We start from the raw sequence: 20,498 nt of genomic DNA, 5'->3' as shown, positions 1-20,498 counted from the left end.
AATAATTTGTGTGACTGTGTGATAAGAAAGGAAAAAAAAACAAGCACAGGGGATTCAGCCCTCCCAGGTTTGGAAAGACTGAATCTTGATTTCTTAAATTGTCCGCAGCCTCTCTCTCAAAGGCGTCTCTGTTCTGGGACGAGTCCTAGAGGCAACTTGAAAATGCAACGCAATACTCCTTAGGGTCAGGGACATTCAAGGGGACACTCGCCCTAGTAGTTTTCTGTCTGCCCTGTGGAGAAATCCACAGAATACTTGTCACCTGAAACCTCAATGAGACTGCAGACCCCCCTCCCTTTGCTTTCCACTCTTCAGCTTTTCCCTCTGGTGTGGGAAGACTTTGTGACCGTCAAGGAGAAACGGATCACAGTCTACTCATGTGAGGGCAAGAATCCTGTCTGACTTTTCAAACTTTTCAGCATCCTGTTTAGCAATTTCTAAATAACACACACAGATGGTTTTTATAGCTGATGTCTTTGTCTGAATTTTAATTATTCAATCTGTTATCAAATATCTTTTTCCAGGTCATATTAAGTGCCACAGTGGTAAACACCAATTGTCCTGAGAATGAAGGGTGTTGCTGCGAACGAATCAAAGCAAATCCGATTAGAGCAGTTCACACTCAGGGCATGAAGGACATAGGAGAGTAACATTTGTCAGGTCTTACCGGTTTTAAATCTGGGAGAAAAATACATTCCAAGAAATAAATCTGCTACAGAGTCTACTTGCTGGAATAGTGAAAATACATTTTTTTAAAAATACTTTTAAACACTTGCCTCAGAAATATCTCAGAAATTCTTTCATACGGTATGACAGGGATTCATAAAAATGCAGTTTAACTGATTGCTTCTTACAATATTTCTATAGCTCAACAGCTGAATAAACAATATTGAAAACTGGCTTCTGCACATATTTATCTGTAACTGTGGTGATTTTTCAGCCATATGTCAGTATTTTACTCCCTGTCAAAGGTGAAATGATTTAGACAAGCCAGTCTTTGTTTCAAAATGAATAATTTGTTGGCTTTAGAAAATCATATCTAGGTTGGGCTCTCTACAAGGTAACAAGGTCGAAATAGAAAAATAAAACATATGTCAACATGCCTCTTACTCCTTCTGCTAACGTACTGTGGATGTAAACAGTATCCTGAAAATGTCAAGTCGTCTCCCATACAGATTTAGGTCCTTGAAGGTTATGTGCAATGATGTTCAGGAGAGCATTGTTTTAAGGCTGTGTGTGCACAGCTTGTGTACTAGTGGCTATAGCTATAAAGCAATGTGGTGCATACCTGAAGGTTAGACACAAGGATAACACAAGGATATATGTGACACATACCCACCGTACAGCTTAAATATGCAACAGGGCAACATCACATTAATTATTTATGGTAATTATTCAGATTCTCCCCAGTTATGAAAATGTAGCTGAACTCTACAAAAAGGGCATGAATTGATGCTGTGTTTAGTGTGTTGTCATGCCAATATGTGTTAAAAAACAAAGCACAAATAAGGCGGATTGTAACTGTTACCGTGGTTCTGTCTATTTTGCCCATAGAGTTAATAGAGATAAAGAACATAGAGTTCTTTATCTCAACCAGTTAGTGAAACTTTCTTCTTGCAGTACAAATTAAAACCAAAACTGTTTAAAAAAAAAAGGGCACAGTACATATGCAATGTGCTTTCTAGGCTCCAAGGCTCTAAGAAAAAAAAAGAAACAACTAAATCATCTTGACAGACCCCAGCCGCTTGTTTACATTTCAGGCCAATCAGAGACCACAGCTTGTTGTAAAAATTATTGATACCAATTAGATTCTTAGCATCAGTCATGACATTAAAGAGCTTATTCTTAAGAAGTTGAATAAAGCAGAGCAAAATAAAGATCACAATAAATTAAAAATTCTACTGTATATTAGTGGCTCCAACAGTAATTCCATTACAGGTTATAAATCAAAGTAATTAATTCAAAAATATAATTATAGTCTATGTTTATAGTAATATTGTAAGTTTGTGTGCTTATTAGCCACTGCACTATTTATTTTGAGCTGAAAAGTGGAACTTATTCATAAAACTCAGGTGACAAATAGAGAGATGTGTGTTGCAGGGTCAGTTTGCTAAAATCACAAGTGGAGCAGATATGAATTCACTGACTGACAATTAATTTACATTCATATTAAATAAGCTGGTGTGTATTTAATGAGAATGGATTTTGGGGGGTTAATGGTGAGAGGGCACACAGCCAGCTTTGTATGTGCTGCAAGCAAATGGCTCAGTAAGTTAGTCCATAAATATGTCCTGGGACTCACTGGCCAGGGAAAAAGAGCTGAGGCCCACTCTGTGGCCCTTCTTCCAACCTCTCAGTGTCAGAGAGAGAGAGACAACAGTTTACTGTGGTCATATATCTGTATAATTATACACTATTCATTAGTTCTGAAGGGAAGAAGTATTTTTAAAATTTGTTATGTTCATTTTCATTGCCTCAAAAATGTCAGCCAGATTTAAACTCAGAGAAGAAGCTGATATTTAGGTTCTTGGCATCGCAGAAGATATTTTTTTTTTCATTTTTTGTGACTTGGCTCTGTATTTGTAATCAATTTTCATTCCCTCATCTAATGATTGCCAAACATGGGTGAAACCTATTAACTGTTAGGCCTCTGATTATCCAATGCAAGTTGCCCCAGCTGACTTCAATTAGTTATAAAAGCTTCACATAGTTGAAAATCTATTTAGTTTCTTATGTTTTCACATTGATAAAAAGTCAGATACGCAAAAAAAAAAAAACAGAATGGTAAGATGTCAGTGAGGTTATGTTGGGTCCACAGTATTAACATATCTCATAGACATTAATTGTGGCCTTCTAGGGGGACAGAACGCACACTATAGTATTGTGATAGAGACAGTCAATAACAGTGGCAGGAAGAACAGGTTATCAGTCACAACCTAGTGCCAGTAGCGGAAAAGGAAACCACTTGAGTCATTTCTTTGTCTATGTTTCTAAATCCCTGTTTGTTTTAGGTGTCAATGGTGAATCCTTTCCTGTTTAAGCATTGTATCATACTGTACTGTGTGAAATGCTGCAGATTCTTCAGCAGAAGAAGAGTTAACAGCATTAGCTGCAGCAGCCCTGACCCTCCTCTCACCCCGGGGCCTGTCTTTCCACCCTCCTGGTGTGTATGCCCTGCCAGTGCACATTAGACGTGTTTGTCAAATGAAATCAAACTAAAGATCACATTCCTCCCCTGGTAATAACACCAGCCACATCATTCTACTTGCAAAGTTGCCTGATGCTTCATTACAGGTCCAGGAAGAACTTCCGACAAAAAGCAGCAGAGTTTTTGAGAGCACCTATAAATTAAGCCTTATTAGGTGACATCTTTACTACAAAAGCATTATAAATGGTGATACAGATATAACGACAATGACTTTTTAAAATATACTCGCAGCCTTGAAGAAGACCACAGCTCAAATAAACAAGTTAGATGCCAATTTGCTGCTCTTCAGAACAGATTCAAGTGTCTCGCTCTGCACAGATGGCAAATCTTCAGTGCATGACCTGCGAAAACTTGAGTGTGAACAAGAATGTTTGAAATAACAACAGTAACTCACTGCCAAAGCAGTTTTCTTTGCTTAGCATTTGGCAAAAGTTACCAAGCAGCACAGTTCCTTCCTATTTTCATGTCAGCAGTTTTTAATTATATCTGTGTTTGATCCCAGTGTGGCATGCATTAGTGACTGGCTTAATGCCTAACACACTTATTTACTGGTGGCCTTGCAAAAGGAAGCTCATTGGCAAAGATGAAAAATCTCGGAACAGTGACAGATAGTGGCAGCAGGGAAAAGGTTGTAAAAGTCCCCTATTACGGACACCATCCACCTCAGCCTCACAGTTAATGCTAAAATGTGCCACCTCACATAGTCTGTGATAAAGTTTCTAAAAACTCCTTTATACACATTATTATTTATTTGTCCTACTTATAAAAATATTATCCTCTGTAATCTGTCAAGAAGTCTTGAAAAGATAACAAATCTGCAATTTTGATTGTATGATTTTAGACAAGCTGCAGATGAGTGGCGAATAAGATACTCTGTGCCTCTGTGTCTTTTAATGACCTTTTATTATTTTTCTGCTGAAGGAGAAATGATACAAGGTGTACATTTAAAAGTCCTAATTTTTACTTTAGATTTTATGCAGCTATGAGAGCCCTCAAGCTGGGCCAACAAAATGACAGGAAATATTTATAATTTAACCATTATAAAAACAATAGACTCTATGTGCATTAATAAAACAAACGCATACTATGAAGCTCTGTATTAACTGCCAAGTACAGAACTCCCCAGTGATCTGGGTGGAAAAGAAAGTAGAAATAGTTGCTGACTTTATAAAAAAAGGAGACATATTTTAACACAACCAAATGGTCTAACAGCAGAAGTTTGTGTGTCAAATATAGGGCACATTTTCAAAAACACAGTCAAAACTTTGTTGGTTCTACATATTTGCAATTCCATCAGCAGCTGAGGAGCCAATCACTACATTAGAACTGAATGGGAGCGAGAAAGGTTTGGAGAACTCGATTTACAGAATGTATAGAAGACGCCCACACACTGCAGGAATGCTACACATCATTTATCATTTATAGCAAGGGAGTACTTAGCTGTTTTGTTTTTACAATAATTTGGGGAAACTGACATAATTCAGGACAATGTTTGCTGTGGAAGCTCATAGAACCACAAAGTCAAAATACGCCCGTTATATTTTCCATCATGAACACCTGGCAACTCTTTAGGTAACCGGCAATTTTATCACAATCATTCCCCAAATCTGTGCATTCTGGCTATTATAATGGAAGAAAGCTAGATGTGGTTATTTGCTTATTACAAACACTGCAGCACAGAAACAGCGAGTATATGAAGTGTTACACTGTTAGCCCACATATGATCACGCATATTTTTATGATTCCTAAAGAAGTTCTTACGAGGGCTTTTACTTGACAGCATGTACCACCTGCCAATACGAAGGGGAAGTTTTTTAACACAAGGGTTCAGATCAGCAGTGTTTGGGCATTACATCAACCTTTTTTCTGAACCAGTAGATTAAGGTTTCAGCTTTAGGTTTTGTAATTGTAGAGGTGATCTTACTCGAATCTGATGCTCCTGAGGCTTCAGCACATACTTCACTCCGGAGATCATTGAACATTTATTGTACTTGCTTCTCAACTTAGCCGATGACAGATCAATTGTACCTACAACTTTAAGCACAGTAATCTCACAAGCATGTTCACTAGGAGTTTCATCAAACAAGTTTTCAAAGTACTCGGTAAGAAACCGTGTGGCTCTACAGCTACACACAGAACCTTTTTCTTCTACCTTGTTACGGTCCACACCTTTCTTGTAGTCAGTTCCTCTGCTCCAGTTACCGTGTCATGTCTGCACCCTTCAGTAGCTGAGCTGAACTGCCCCTCTCTTTAACAAACCCTTATCATTGCATTGTTTGCTTGACCACTGGTCAACAAGCTTAAAAGGTAAACTACAAAAGCAACTATCAAAGCCATATTATGTCACTAATGACATCATCAGTACACATACACATATCAAAAACACACGTTACATAAAGCAATTACATTACACACAGAAACACATTCAAAAACAAATAACTATCTGTGGACCCTTGGTTGGCTCATACAGTAATAATTATGTTTTGCAACTTCTGAAACAGCCATTTACTGAGGACACTGACATACTGTCTGCAGTGGCCACGAAAAGAAATTGTGTTTAGCCTTGTTAGCTCTCCCAACCTCTGGGGTTAATTACAAATACCAGTGCATTTGGCATTGGAGAGGTTGAACAAACCCATAAGAGAAAGAGTTTTCAAGCACACCCTGTGAAGCTTAAAAATTAAGCTCACAATGCCAGGGAAAAAGCTCATTGTAATCCTAATAATACTCAGTGGTGCATTAAGCTCAGTGCTGACCTTTTTTCTCCGAAAGAGAAGAGGTAAATTAAAAGGTCTAAAAATAATGTAATCCTCTTCTTTGACATTCATTACATTCACAGTAGCGTTAATCCATAGCATTGTAATGAGTGACTGATCGTGATCCTTTCCTGTATACAGTGATAAGCAACTGACACAGTCCAGAGGAAAATGTAAAGGAACAATTTAAAGCCTCTTTGTGATTTTAGACACAAAGCTGCAGAGTTCAATTAGGCTTGAGCAAAAAGACAAAGACAGTGCAAATGAAATGCACTTAATCATAATTAGTATAAGTTGATCCAGACTTGTTTTGCCATTGAGTGCAGAGTTTGTAAAATTGACTGGGGGAAAAAATGAAATGAAAAAAAGAAAGATATGTCTCTGACAATTTGTGGGAGAAAAATGCTGAAAAACAGGAAAGATCTGACACTAATGATGCGTCTGTCGTGTGTTTTAGACCAACCCTCAGTAGTTGCCACTCCCAAATCCCAGTTGGCCACATAGATGGGCATTTGTGAAGCAATCACTTGAATTGGTTCTCTCTAATGGTTTCATAAAAGAAGTAATTATTCTGCAGCCGGGAGACACTGTCAGTGAGAGATCAAATGATGTCTTCCACTATCCAACCTTAACAAACCTCATCTTTCAGTGCCTTAAAGAATATCTGCAGTGCCGTTTTTTCAACGAAGAAAAGAGCCTTTCCCCCCTCTCTTCTCCCACCTTTGCTAAGCACAGAGGATCTCTCTGCTTTAATTAAAAATGAATTCCCCCAGCTCAACTGTGCTGAGAATCTCAGTTCTCTCTGCTTGAATAGACTTAAGAGGGGATTGCAGAGCATTTCACTAAATGTTTGGTAGGTGAGAAAGAGGAAGGATGAGGGGAAATAGGAAATGCCTCTGTGTGGAACTTAAGGCAATTTTTAGCACAACATTGAAATAAACTGTAAAGGAACAACATGGGCAAACACATCTTGAAAACAGGCAGCAAAATGTGAAATATAGTTGTTGATTAACTGAGGATTTCTCTGTTGGACAATGAAACAATTCACAAGTGAGTGTTTGGTTCAGTTGTAAGTGAAACCACTTCTATATATCAAGAGATAAGTTCATTCGGAGATACCCTCTAATAATACTCTTAACACTCACAACTCAAGATCTGAAAATTTCAAATTACACAAAAAGATGATATCAAACAAATTTCTGACATGCACCACATTCATATGTATATGGTGATAACAACAATGTGTTATTTCCAGCTTGGTGTACTTTCAGAATCATTTCAGCTCAGTGATTTTGAGGGGAATTATTCTCAGAGGAGGATGTTGACATAACTGTCCTTCTGTATCCCTCAGCTTCATCTGGTCTGTTGGGCATGGTAGGAACAGATAAACAGGCGAGCGCTCAGCAGTGCAGTGAGAGGGGAGACAAACCCTCTACTGTAGGACATCCATTCAAGCTCCGGTGTCAATGAGCTTCCACTCTGCTCAAGTGTCCTTAAGCAAGAAGCTGAATCCTCCAGCACTATTTTTCTGTGGCTAACCTTTCACTCTACCTCCCACTGTGGAAGAGGAATTAAAAGAGCATATTGTATTTATTTTTAAATGCTCTTCAGAGGCACTGAAGAAATTATTGCATTTGAAGCAATCAACACTGACAGACTCTCACGTTCCTCCCACTCCTCTTATAGAAACCATGGTGTGGTTTAAGAAATACATTTTACACTGCTGAAACCATTGTCAGGAAAATTCATAGTCATGCTCTTTGCCTTATTGATCTATACTGGTATTTGGCTCACTGCTAAACAATTTAATATTTAGGATTTAGACCAAAGTATTGGGGGTTAGTCTGCAACATTCAAAGCTGGCAAAAGAGAGGATTAACGAGGCTACTAAAGATGTTGTCTAGAGTAAATCCTCTCTACAGCACCACATGCTGGGATCACTTGAGACGATACAGGATTCTGAACTGCAAGCTGCCATCCCAGCTGAGGCACAATAAGCAACAGATATTCAACAAAACAGTATTTTGTTTTTCAGAATCAGTCATCGACGTTAACGTCACTGTATGTGATCGTTCTATAGTTCTATAAAATGAAGTAAAGAACAGAGTACAAGTACAGGGTTGTTCTAGTTGTGTAGTTGTTGAAGATGTCACCATTCTTGCTATTAGTATGCATTCTATTTTGCCGTCACCGCCTACAAATAAAACCCACGATGGAATCTTAAGTATCTGGTGCCTATGCTTGTGGGGTTGTTCAAAGTCTGTCTGAAAAATTATCACTACCTCAACTGAAGGAGGCAAAGGTGCAAAAGAAAGAACTTTATCACAAAACAGCATTTGAGCTGTGCTGAACACCATTGCAGACCAATACTTTATTTTCCTATAATATTAAGGAAATGAAAAGACAACATGAGAGCACTCAGCTCATCTGTCACTTAGTATTGTTGTTGTGCACCAGCTCTTTAGCTGTTTTTGATAAGCTTCTTAGTGTGCACAATTACGCAGGGCAGCGAGATGGGCGCACTGGTCTGGATGCATTTAGCTGAGGAACATGAAGTGCGTTTGTGGCAGCATGCTCTGTAAGCATGCCCTGCAAAATGTGTAGCGAACCATGGACATCATCAGCATCACGCAAATCTGCATGTAAAGGTCGAGCGGCACCAGAGGCCTGCTCTCAACATATCTTATTCAATTAAATATGAACATCATTAGAGGCCTTGTTGCTCACACGTCCTCTTTTTAAAATGTTGTTGTTGTAAATAGTAGTTGATGTAATTATGTCCTCGCTATTGGTCCCATCAGCTCGATTTGACATGACAATTCCATGACTAAACATGCATCCAATAAATTTACGTTGTTCACCTACTTGCAATACTGGCTACTTAAATTCACATGTAAATCTCAGCTGTACACTTATTTAATTATGATTTATTATGAATGTCTCATTAAAATCTTGAAGTTATAATAGTGCAGCATTTGTCAGGGTACAACTAATGATAATTGGGGAAATTGGAACGCATTCATATTTAAATCTGCAACTGAGTTTTTTGTAATGGGTTTCACTTCCTTTTGTCATTTATATGAAGGTGTTTGTGTCTGTAAGCACATTTTTTTCCTCTATTTTTTTCAGCCAATATCATTACATACATTCTTTTATACATTCATTTCATTCAGTAATGACTTACTGTGTTGTTTATTAATGTATGTTCTATGTATTTTCTATGAATAAACACTATATAAAACAGCAGAATGTTAAAGAATTTGTTAAGAACTACATAATGCAGTTTAGCTTTGCATATCTGTAAAGAGAAACTGCTGTACATTCGCTTAAATACTGCAACATCAAGAATTGGACCACACTGTGTTAAAACTGTCATCACCAACCCAAAATTTGAATGAAAGCGTCACGTTTCCAATAAAGGAATTGTTATAAATATATGTGTGTATGTGTATGGGAGCAGTGTAGTATGGAAGTAAATGCGTGTCCCTATGTATGTGTGTGAAGAAATAGAAATGGGAGGATTCTGGCTTTCTAACAACTGCCTGCTTTAGGCTCACAGGAAGCAGAGAGCCTCAGTGCTGCAGCCTCTTTGAAGATGAATAAAATATGACGAGCACATTGCTGCTCTGATGCAATATGGAACAACTTCCCTGAACCAAAGCAAGAAAGACCATGGTTGTGCGAGTTTCATGACATATGTGTGAGATATAGAAACAGTAATCTACGAAAATGCAGAGCAAGATAATAGTGATGTAATCATTTTAGTTTAGTTTTTTTAGAAGAATGCTTTGTCTGCAAAAGCCAGTTAACCCAATTCTCCTTAACATATTTTCTCAATTCCCTCTTGTGGCTTCTGGCCATGGCGATACTTTTGGTTCTATTTGCCCATGAAACTTTAAGGGATTCTCTTTATGTTTATAAAAAGAAAAGATACAGTTGAGTTTTTTAAATGTCATTGTTCCACACACAGATCACCACAAGCAAATTTCAAAACCTTGTTTGTTTAGGGGTGAAGGCAGGAATCTCAGATGCAGATATCTAAATAAGCAATACTATCTGCACACATAAGTAGCATTAAGTGAAATTTAACACAGAATGCAACTTATTAAGGAGTTCAACAGTTCACTAAGCCATGATTCTAGCACAGTGATAAAATATCAGTTATTTTGTGGGTATGTTTATCTCATTTCTAAAATAGGCTTACATTTGATCACATACTTGTGTGTCACTACTGTTCAAAATGATATGATTACTGACCTTTAGCATAATATAAACTGTCCAGTTGCAACAGACCAACTACATAGGACACAATTTCCACTAGCCAGAGTCAGTATTGAAATGCTTTAAATCCACTTGCTGCAAATTGAGAGAATATAAACTAGTTACAAACCTAGCAGAGTCTGAACAGATTACAGTAATGAATAAATAGTTGAAATGCCAGGGTACGAATGCAAACCTAACATAAAAAGGATAGACGTTAATTAACATTCCAAGACGTATTATGGATTCACAGGAGCAGTAGATCCACAAAATAGTATTAATCAAATCTATCACATTTAACACATCTATTGCAACACTGCAGTGGTGAAAAAAAAGAAAAGGGAAACCACTATACTGAAAATAATGCAGCCTGTGTTTTGGCCTCAATCTAACAGCACAGCCAGACTGTGTTTAAGTCGCTGCGGTTGACTGAGAAGAGAGCTGAACCAGGAGTCAGTGAAGCACTCAGTGAGAGCTTGAGCTGAGTCATCCTGCCTGTAAGCAACCTGGGAAAGACATCTGCACTGTCACAGAGCAAGAGGAGGTGATGAGGGTTGACATGGCGTGGCGATGGGCTTGTGGCTGACCAGGCGTGCTTCATTTACTGCATGTGATAGTTCTTAACTTCACGGCCAACCTGGGCAGCTTTACTGACAGATGGAGAATATTAGTGTGGAGGAGGAGCTCATGTGTGCACTCTGTTTACAGCCAGATTCAGAAAAGTAGCTGATAAGGGGATAGACTTAGGCGCTCATCCTCCTTGCTACTGAAATGAATGGAACAAGATGTAAGACCGAGTGTAAGAATATTAAGTCCTTACAGTACAGAGTGTATAAATAAACAGGGCTTGGTAATACTTGCACATCGTTCAGATGAAATCCCAGAGGAGGCAATTACTGAGCACAATACTATTATGAAAACATGTCTCTATTTAACCTTTAATGGCAGATTAAAGAAGCAAATGCAATTTATCCATTTAAAAGCTTAAAGATCCTGTTATTCCATCGCAGTGGTAAACGGGTGGTTTAGGGAAGAACAGAGGGATGATTTGGCCAAGTAGTGCATTTTACAGCGAGCTGACAATTTTCGCTAGCAAGTGTGACAGGCCAGTAAGGCCCCGCATGCTGAAAAGTAGATCTGAAGTTGCTACTGACACTGACTGCACAGGCTGACAGACCCAGAGGGGGCTATACTCCTTCTGATTCGTTATCACACTGGGGATCCTCATGCTCTGTACCAGTATTGTTAGGACAGGACTTATCAAAATCTCCTGACACCCTCTTTAAAGAAAAAGTCTGTCTAAATCTTCACACTGCAGTCTGGATGGATGTGTTTTCACAGAGTGTCTAACACTGCTCAAAGTGATGTTCTTAAAGCTGAGAAAACGCCACACAGTTTGGTTTATCAGCCTAATAGCACTTTAAAAATAATCCCTTGTATGTTTCCCAGGCATCGTACTTATAATCAAGAAAGACGTTATACCCTCCAGTTCATTGGATTCCAATTATTCCTTTTTGTTCAACATACTATTTTAATCTTAAGTATGGGAACTAATTTATGAGCATAAAAGAAGCTTTAGTTTAGGGTCAAGAGCTCTACCGATAGATAAATGCTTCTCAGGCTAGCACACAGGCAGCACTCCATTTTTCTAAAAGTGCAGTTGGTAAACTACATTACTCTATTTAAAGACTCGGCTGTCTCCAGGTTGGAACTCTGTTGGTGCAGCAGGTACAGAAAACAGAGAGCAGCGCTTTAACCCCAACAAAGGCCTTTTTGTGAAATAGAGCTCAAGTTAAAGAAAGGACAAGGGGGTCTGCTACTCTAGGTGAGCAATTACATTGGTGATGTGCTAATCTCAGTGACTGGCAGCATCTCAAGGTCAGTGGTGGACCACAGAGAATGTGACCTTTATAGTCACCGTTTTCTCCTTTTCTTATCTTTTCTTCCTGATCATTTCCTCAGTTGCTTTCGTGCACTCGTCCTTGCTGTTTAATCTCTCTCATGCACATACAGTGTCAAGCCTTCTGTCCTGCCTGAGCAGCTAGTCCATAAGGTTGGGAATGAGTTTTTATAGTGCGGGAACAAACAGAGTCTGGGTCAGACTGAGTGGAGCCAGGGCCACAAGTGGGACCCTTACCAACCTCCAGATGAAGGGTAAATGTTGTGATTACCTATGACTGGGGACAAAGTCTTGGTAGGATCCAAATTAATTTTTACATGAGAAAACTACTGTATATTAACGATAAAATAACACGTGCTACAGAGTAATTGCAGCAGTTGTGTGGTGATTGATTTAAAACAATAGATCTTAACTTGGGTGAAATATGGAAAAACTGCCAAGTGTTGCTCATTCAAATATAAAATAGGCGTACTGTCTGCGTATTCGGTGAGTCTTGTGCTTTTTGTTGTACTAAATTTAAAATAAGACTCATAAATCAAAAGTACAATGTAAACAATAGAATTTATGTTTTTGTATTGAATGTTGTACTTATGTTCTACATAGTGTTATGTTACTCTTTCCCATAGTGGGACAGAGAGATAGAGAAACACGAATCTGAGAGGTTGGATGGCATAATAGATCCACTTTAACATCTATGTACATTCAGCATAGACATACAAATGACCCATTAATGATCTAAATTTCCATGGCAACAATTTTACTCTCTATATGTCCAAAGAAAACACATTCAGACTGGCCTTGCATTTAAATCCCAGCATATTAGGAGATACAGCAATCCTAGCTTGATGTCTTATCTGAACAGACATACACACACGCGCGTGTGCAGACACACCATCTCATGCCTCCTATTAACCCCAGCCGGATGAAACGACATCCTTATCCTAGTTAGGGTGTGTGTCTCTGTCTGACACAAGAGCATAAACAGCAGGCCTGACGAACTGGCCATTAGCTCGTCTTCAGTCATTCCTTCTTTGTCAGCTAAATGGATGTAGTCAGTTAATAACTATCAACACGTAAGAGTTAAAGTTAAACTTTTGGGTTTTTACAGCCTTGTCTGATAAGTTATTCCAGTATTATCCTACCACCTGTCTGGGCAGTGATTATCTGGATACATCTTATGGTAGAGGAGCAGTGTTGTAAATAACCCTCCCGTACGCTGAAAATCTGGCTGAGATGTGCACACAGCAAGGCTGACCCATTCCTTGGAGCTGTGCAGCTCTAATACAGTTTGAACAATTATCCAATTTCTTAAATCATATTTTCTTTTGAGGAATGGAAAATAACTTATTGCACAATATAGCTGATTAAGTGATACCCTCTGTGTTTTGAATTCAGAACAATAGAAAAACAGAATCTGATGCCAGTAAGTGAAACCACTATTCTGCTTTTGAATGTCAGCTGCTATAAATGGTCTGAAACATTCTGCACATCTTGAAGACATGGTGAAGACAGTAGAGTATTTAATGCCAAGCTATTTTTGTAGAGCTCTAATGAAGTTCTTGACATTCTTTCTTGGTGATGATATATCAGGAGTGAGCACCATCCAGCCTACTCCACTGTTGTTTGATTGTAATGGCAAGCACAAGTATGCAAGCTGCCCTTCCTCTCAGTTCGTCTGGTGATCTTCAAAGCCTGCAGCTAGTGGGTGTGATCCATGTCACATCCCTGACGGGTCACCAAGAGGATGAAGAGATAAGCTTTGGAGAAATTCAAAGACTTCTCACTCTGCTGCTGGCCACCCCTGTGCCACACAAAGTACTTCATATCTGGACCACTTTCAAGTTCTCTGCAGCCTCAGCTAAGCTTGCACATGAGAAATGCCTCTAAAATTCAATATTAAATTTATAAGAGCATTTCTTTCTTTCAGGATTCAGGCTTTACAGTGATACTGATGCTCCTGTTCTGTTTTTAGTGGTACACTTGGACTTTCACCATGATTATTCACTACATCAACTGCAGCATGTGAACTGGATTCTCTCATTTTCCAGAGTGCAAATATGAACATTAGTTGATGGAACATTAGTTGATATTTCTCGGATGGTTGTTCATGTCGGGGAGGACAGGTTTTATGGGACAGCAAAGCCACAGTTAGCAACATGCCAATTTTCTGCCCAGTATAGATAAAACATTTGATGCAAACTTTTATTGCAAGTAGGTTCATCTAAATTAGTGAGAGGGAGAGGAGCTGTTCTTTTACAGTCATGTTTTACAGTTCATGATATTGATCTTTTCAGTTGGTCTAGATTCCACAGCTATGAACTCAGTGCCATGCTCCCGCTGCTGTAACACGAGGTCTGTCATGCTTCGGGCTTAATGTCACACCAAGTGCTGAAATAGTAGTAGTTAGAGCAATATGTGCGATTCATCAATTGATTTTACCATCCCTGTGGTCAGCGCTAACAACCATGTTATTCTACTTCAACACTTCACACTGAGCAAGCTGGTTCAGTACAGTGATATACAGTACACCAAGGTCATCAGAAACAGTGAGGGGGAGTGGAGGCTGACTAATTTACATAACTTCATTAAATTCATTAGACGTTACCTTGTACAAGATGTTATTGCACAACTAAAAAAAAAATTAAACATCTACATACAAGAAAATGGTGACCTATTAACATTTCCTAGAGGCCATGGTAACATTTTAATATGTCACGTTTTATGATGATATAATAACAATGATAAAAAAAATAAGAAAAGCAACAAATCCTCACTTTTAAAAAACTGGAACTAGTTGATATTTAGACAGAAAATTTTAATTATAAGTAAGTAAGTCAATTATAATAATTATAATAGAAAGTATACGTAAATTATAATATGAAATTATAAGAGGAGTTGCTAAAACTAGAGACAAAAACTATTTCAGCCAAAGCTAAACTCCTGGTTTACAACAATAAAAGTAATTGAGAAAGGGGATATTGTAGTTCTATGTCAGAGGCACAGGCACTAAAATACAAAAAATCCTTAAATTAAAGAAATAAAGCAGAACAGGAAATGCGGGTTAGGCAGATTAAGAATTAACGGTATAGAGACTTCACACTTTGGTTAGAATTGATGAAGGTGTTTAGTCACCAAACAAGGATCTTGAAGAAGCAAATGCATTTTTACTGCCCATTGAAAGGGGACAGTGGCTCCTCTGGACCTCCCAACTGGAATAGCAAACCAAAGGACTTCATTAAACAGAATAGTCAAGTTTGGATTTACAGTGCAGCCAATTAGGACTTTACTCAGGTTTTTTGATCGCAGCTTCTTTTTTCATTTACAAAAGCCAGTGAACATTTACAGTGGTAGGTGACATAAAATGAGTTCTGTAAAAGTAATTTTCCGGTCTGTGTCCTGCTTTGTTTTAGTTGGCCTGTGTTAGCAGATCCTGTCAGTATAGCTGCACTGCAACATCGAGTCTTCTGCAACACCAACACAAATGTACCAACCTCTGCACACATTTTACAGGACTCACTGAGACGGGTTTCCTCCTAATCGAATCAGAGATCATATGTGGAAAGTCTTCCTCTTACCTTAGACACGAGTCAAGATAAGGCTTCAGCAGATGATTTGATGTTGCAGTTCACAGGACGCATCGGAGCTCTCAAGCTCGGGCTCAGGCATGAGGGTCCATCTCTAATACCATTCAGCCAAATATGAACAGCAACATGCTCTCTGCAGAGCTTGTTTTCACAGTGCTCGTCTGCACACAGCTAACGTTAGTTTGTCAATCCCATTAGTCCGCACAGTCTCTCAATGCTGTTCAATAATACTGTTGGCTACTGTACCGCAGATGAATCGCTACACGCTTAGACGCCTATAGTCGGAAAAGGACGGAGTAATGTTAATGGCACCGCAAGCTCACTCCTCTACATCAGCCCCGCTGCGACAGTCTCCTCTGCGTCTCACTCTTCCCAGTCATTTGTTAAGGTCAATGCGTAGATTTGGTGCAGGCGTCTTTTCTGTCGCTTGTCCGATGTGAGGGAAGTCTGTTTGACGCTGCGGAGAGGCAGCGCTGCACCGTGCGCCCTGCGCTCCCGCACGGACCAACAGCACTGCCTGCTGTACTTAAAGAGACACGGCAGAGCTCACGGAGGCGCAGTGGTGGCCGGTCTGCTGCTTTGTATGGGTCCCACAGGGGAGCGTTAGGCGTCGGTAGATTTTCTTCCTTTGAGGAACTCAGTCAAAATCGTGTATCTCGGTTTTACAAGGTATCTGCTGGGGTTGTTTCCCGCAACGTAGTGTTGCTGACGTTAAACTACAAATCTTCATAAAACGTGCGGAAAATATGGCGATGCTGGCTTTTTTAAAAATGACTTCATTTTGTGTACTATACTAACCTATTTTTTTTTCTGCTTTTCTAGCATAGTTATACACCTCTTCAGGGTTGCTTAAACACTAAAATGTACCAACGAAGTTCAAAAGATAAAAATAAAAACATCCAAGGAGGGAGATGTTTTGGCCCAGAGCTCGCCAGTTTCATACAATACTACTGGCTTATACAAAATAAAGTATACTATGGCTGTGAACTGTTAGACATATATTTGTTTCTGATAGTTAACAAAATGTGACTCATTTGCAGAGTCACATTTTATTTTTGGTGGTTAACCCAACAGCATATAATGTAATACTAACGCCATAACCCATTTGTAGCGCGTAACCCAGTGAATTGTTTCCTGTGATGTGGGAATGCTCACCGAAATTGGCCTTTCTTTCTGTTTCCCCTCTCAAGTCCACCTCCACATGTTTAGATGCGGCAGGATTTCTAGTGTGAGATCAGCGTCATCATACTTCCTACACCTTGTGTGTAAACTGTGTTTTCTTTAATTTTATTGTTCCGTCTCAAACACGTAGGACTGTGGCTTATAGCAACTGCATTACACTGATCTTTAAAGTCCTTGTGCACAAATAGACATTTACATACAAGCAGAGTGATCACACAAAGACAGGATGAAGCAGGTGTAGCATTTCCAATCCATTTGCCTGGTGTGTTAGTCAACAGGGTGTCTAAGTAAATAATAATGAAAGAATATTGTCTGTCTCACCTGTGAGGTTCGCAAAAGCCTGCTCCTCCTGCTCCAATAGTCTGAGTAAGTCAATCAGTTATTACAAGCGTGGTGCCAGTCTGCACTTAAAGGCATGATGCTGACACAACAGAGATGACTGCATATTTCAGCAGCATCAATTCATGGGTTAGTTGCTGTCTGTGCTGTCATGCATAGTGCTGTCACCTACAATTACTCTCCTCTACTGTGACTCAGCGATGGGCTCCAACTTAGAGGGGCACTCTTCATCTCACCAGTGTTCAGCAAGGATGTTACTCATGCTGAATCAGGCAGAATGGATGGGACAGCAGCCAAACAACAGAATCCTAAAACTTTAAGATTGATGTTTGAGGAAGTTAAAGGAGTTTGCTGGTTTGGTCAGATGAAAGGCCCTGCAGAGTGCTGCAGATGGGCACAAAATCTCTCAAATTTCTACATGTCAGAGGTCAGAAGTGTGAATTAAGTAATATAGTACATGGGATGAATTCTCTAGGGCATCCATCACATCCTCAAACCCTTGTATATCTTCAGCAATGTGTGTGTTGGCCTGTGTGTGACCACCGCTGGTTTGCCTCAAATCCACAAGACAGATAATAATAAACTCTTTGTATTAAATCTGTGCTTTCTCATGGGAAAGTGTTGGCAGAGATATGGAGGGGAATGTGAAGAATGTTTCTCAATTTTCAGATTGGGAACAGTTAAATAATTCTTCTATTAGCCCTGTTTTTTGTCAGGATCTGATCAAAGCACAGATAGCACACAGTCAACCAATAATAAAATAACCCTAAATAATTACTGCCTCACATATTAAGTTATATTTTTTTCATTGGAATATTTATTCATTGAGTATAACGCCACATACATCAAAAGGCCAAAGTCTGTCAATAATACTTTTATGCACAACCCCACACATCACCTTTTTGTATACAATGGGAAGTTTCACTATTCAAAACAGCAACCGAACTGTAAACAAGTGCTTTGTTACAAAGGAAAAGAAAAGCATTTAATAGCTTACATGCAACATGAAGAATGAAAGATTTTCCCTTCAGATTAGTTGTCAACAGGCATGTGAAAGAAACAGACATTTCTCCCTTTCTCAGTTTTCACTGAGATTTTGCAGAATGTGTTCGTTTCTTGTGTCATTCATCTTATAATCTCATCTGACACATTTAGGAAAAGACATAGCTTCACTATGTTTTGGTTTTTCTGCACTGCAGTAATGATTTCTAACCTTACAGTTCATTTCTGGAATGGTTCTCATTGATTTGACACAGGAATAACACAATCAATAGGTGTAGTTGCTCTGCACTCCGTTTGACCTTTAAACCAATAAATACTTGATTCCTACTATGCAGGCAGCTTTTTGGCAACAGTAGCAATTACGTAAGGGAAGTTGAAAGCCTTATTTTTTTTTTTGAGTCTTTTCAATGTGTTGCATAAAAGGACCTCCATAAACATTTTCTTGTATAGCACAGGAAGTCAAAAATACTGCATGCAAAATTTCTCTACCAAACTACCAAAAATGCACAGCTCATTCACATAGCCTGAGCACCTTGAATTTTTACTGCATGAAACTATAAACACTTCTTTCTGACAGAGACAGAGGTGTGTGACTACAGTTTTTTGTACTTCATGCTTGCCTTAGTGTTACCTTCTAAAAGATTAGGATATCGAGGAGAAAAAAAAAACACTGCTCCATCTCCCATGTTGTTTTTCTAATGACCTTAAAGTGACATTATCATTGCAAATTTCTGATCATCAACTACATGTTGCTTCTGGTAACAACAATACTCTTATGACTGTATTCTGTCTAATGCAGTTTCAGGCAGTTTGAGCAACTCAACTCTTGAGCGGTGGCTCAAGAGTTTCACTACATATCCTCTGGCTTCCTGTATGCATTAGCATACATTACCCACAAAAAATTGTGAAATTTGACATAATGTAAGTAAATTTTAGCAGGTAGGTGTTTGCATTATTCTTATTTTACCCATCTTCACCACTACATCACTTCCTCTCTTCTGTAGTAAACTAAATTTGTGATGAACTGGACACATGCTGTGGTGTCCATGGTGGAACTGATAAGTTTGTCTTTGCTTTATAAACACAAACAAAGGCCCTTGTTAACTGTAACCACGTGACTGTCACTATGTCCTGTTCAGAGGGATGTACACAGTCTAGCCTGCAGTTGACTTGCAGCACTAAAACCTGATTAGGGCTCTTTCAGGCAGCATACTGGGTTGCATTATTTGTCTTTCGATACACATAACACAATAGATGAGGAGCTAAAAGAGAGCAAGTTGTGGCCAGTCTGTTTCTCTGAAGGAGCAGGTGGAAGAGGATTTACTGAGGCAGCAGTCCTCATCTATTAAACCTGGCAATGGCTAAGTCATTAATAATTCTGCAGTCTTGCTAAAAACTACCCCCCAAAAAGATTCTGCATTATTTAAAGTGCACACTGAATTAATTAGAAATATGAATTAATGATGAGATTATCCTAAGCATTCATCTTAAATCCCCAGCAGTGGCACTCAGCAATCAACAGACTAATCAGTTTTTAACTATAGATTTTTCACCCACACATATAATGTTCTGCTCAAATGACTGAAGCTGTGAAATCAACTGCACACTGTAATTGCTATTCAGGAAGCATCTCAATGTCATTGCTACAGTACAGGCTAGAATTATTATTGGAGATATACGACTTTTACTTACTATTAAAATAATGGTAATTTGTTTCACTGAGTTTCCTGTGATCCTTTTGACTCAACTCCCTGTCGTATTTTATTCAACACATCTGATACAGTTTGGGATGTTTGGTCACCACTCACTAGCCTCATTTCCTTTACTGTCACACACAGTACTTCAGCTTATTAAATTTATAAACTGGTGCAAATCCTCCTACCTGGCAATGCTCATCACAGGTGTGCTTGTTTTAAACAGGTCTGAAATTTTCCAAGGCTACTTTTACTAATCATAATACAGTGATTCTTCCCTCCAATTAAAGACCAAATACACTCAGTACTGGAGAAGACATTTGCATGTGACTATAATGTGACACATGCTTTTAAGTGGCTTTGTTGCAGTTCCTCATACTGTATCTATGAAAGTGTCTGAAAGCTCCACCTCCTGTCTGACACAATTTTTGTCTTGGAGTGTTACTGCCTGCAGTGTGGATGATGAGTGACAGCAAAGACAAAGAAGAGATGTAGACAATGGTTGTATGTGTGTTTGTGTGTGTGTGCGTGTGTGTGTGTGTGTGTGTGTGTGTGTGTGTGTGTGTGTGTGTG

At 38.9% G+C, this 20,498-nt stretch overlaps 1 protein-coding gene across 4 annotated transcripts in view; it reads right to left on the bottom strand.

Moving 5' to 3' along the window:
- wscd2 (WSC domain containing 2) overlaps positions 1-20,256 on the bottom strand; it is a 36,939-nt gene extending 16,683 nt beyond the window's left edge. The window contains exon 1 of one of the 4 annotated variants that reach the window (XM_067521632.1): positions 20,114-20,256. Coding sequence is in view for 1 of the 4 variants with exons in the window: in XM_067521634.1 (XP_067377735.1) it covers positions 20,114-20,127 (14 nt within the window). In the remaining 3 variants the exon portion in view is untranslated. Of the gene's footprint in view, positions 1-15,699; positions 16,352-20,113 lie in introns of those variants that run through there. The other 3 variants (XM_067521634.1, XM_067521631.1, XM_067521635.1) reach the window with 3 other exon arrangements.
- Between the last annotated feature and the right edge of the window lie 242 nt (positions 20,257-20,498).

The sequence above is a fragment of the Channa argus genome, chromosome 11, assembly GCF_033026475.1.
Source record: "Channa argus isolate prfri chromosome 11, Channa argus male v1.0, whole genome shotgun sequence".
NCBI lineage: Eukaryota > Metazoa > Chordata > Actinopteri > Anabantiformes > Channidae > Channa > Channa argus.
This window is presented reverse-complemented; position numbering and strand designations above follow the sequence as displayed.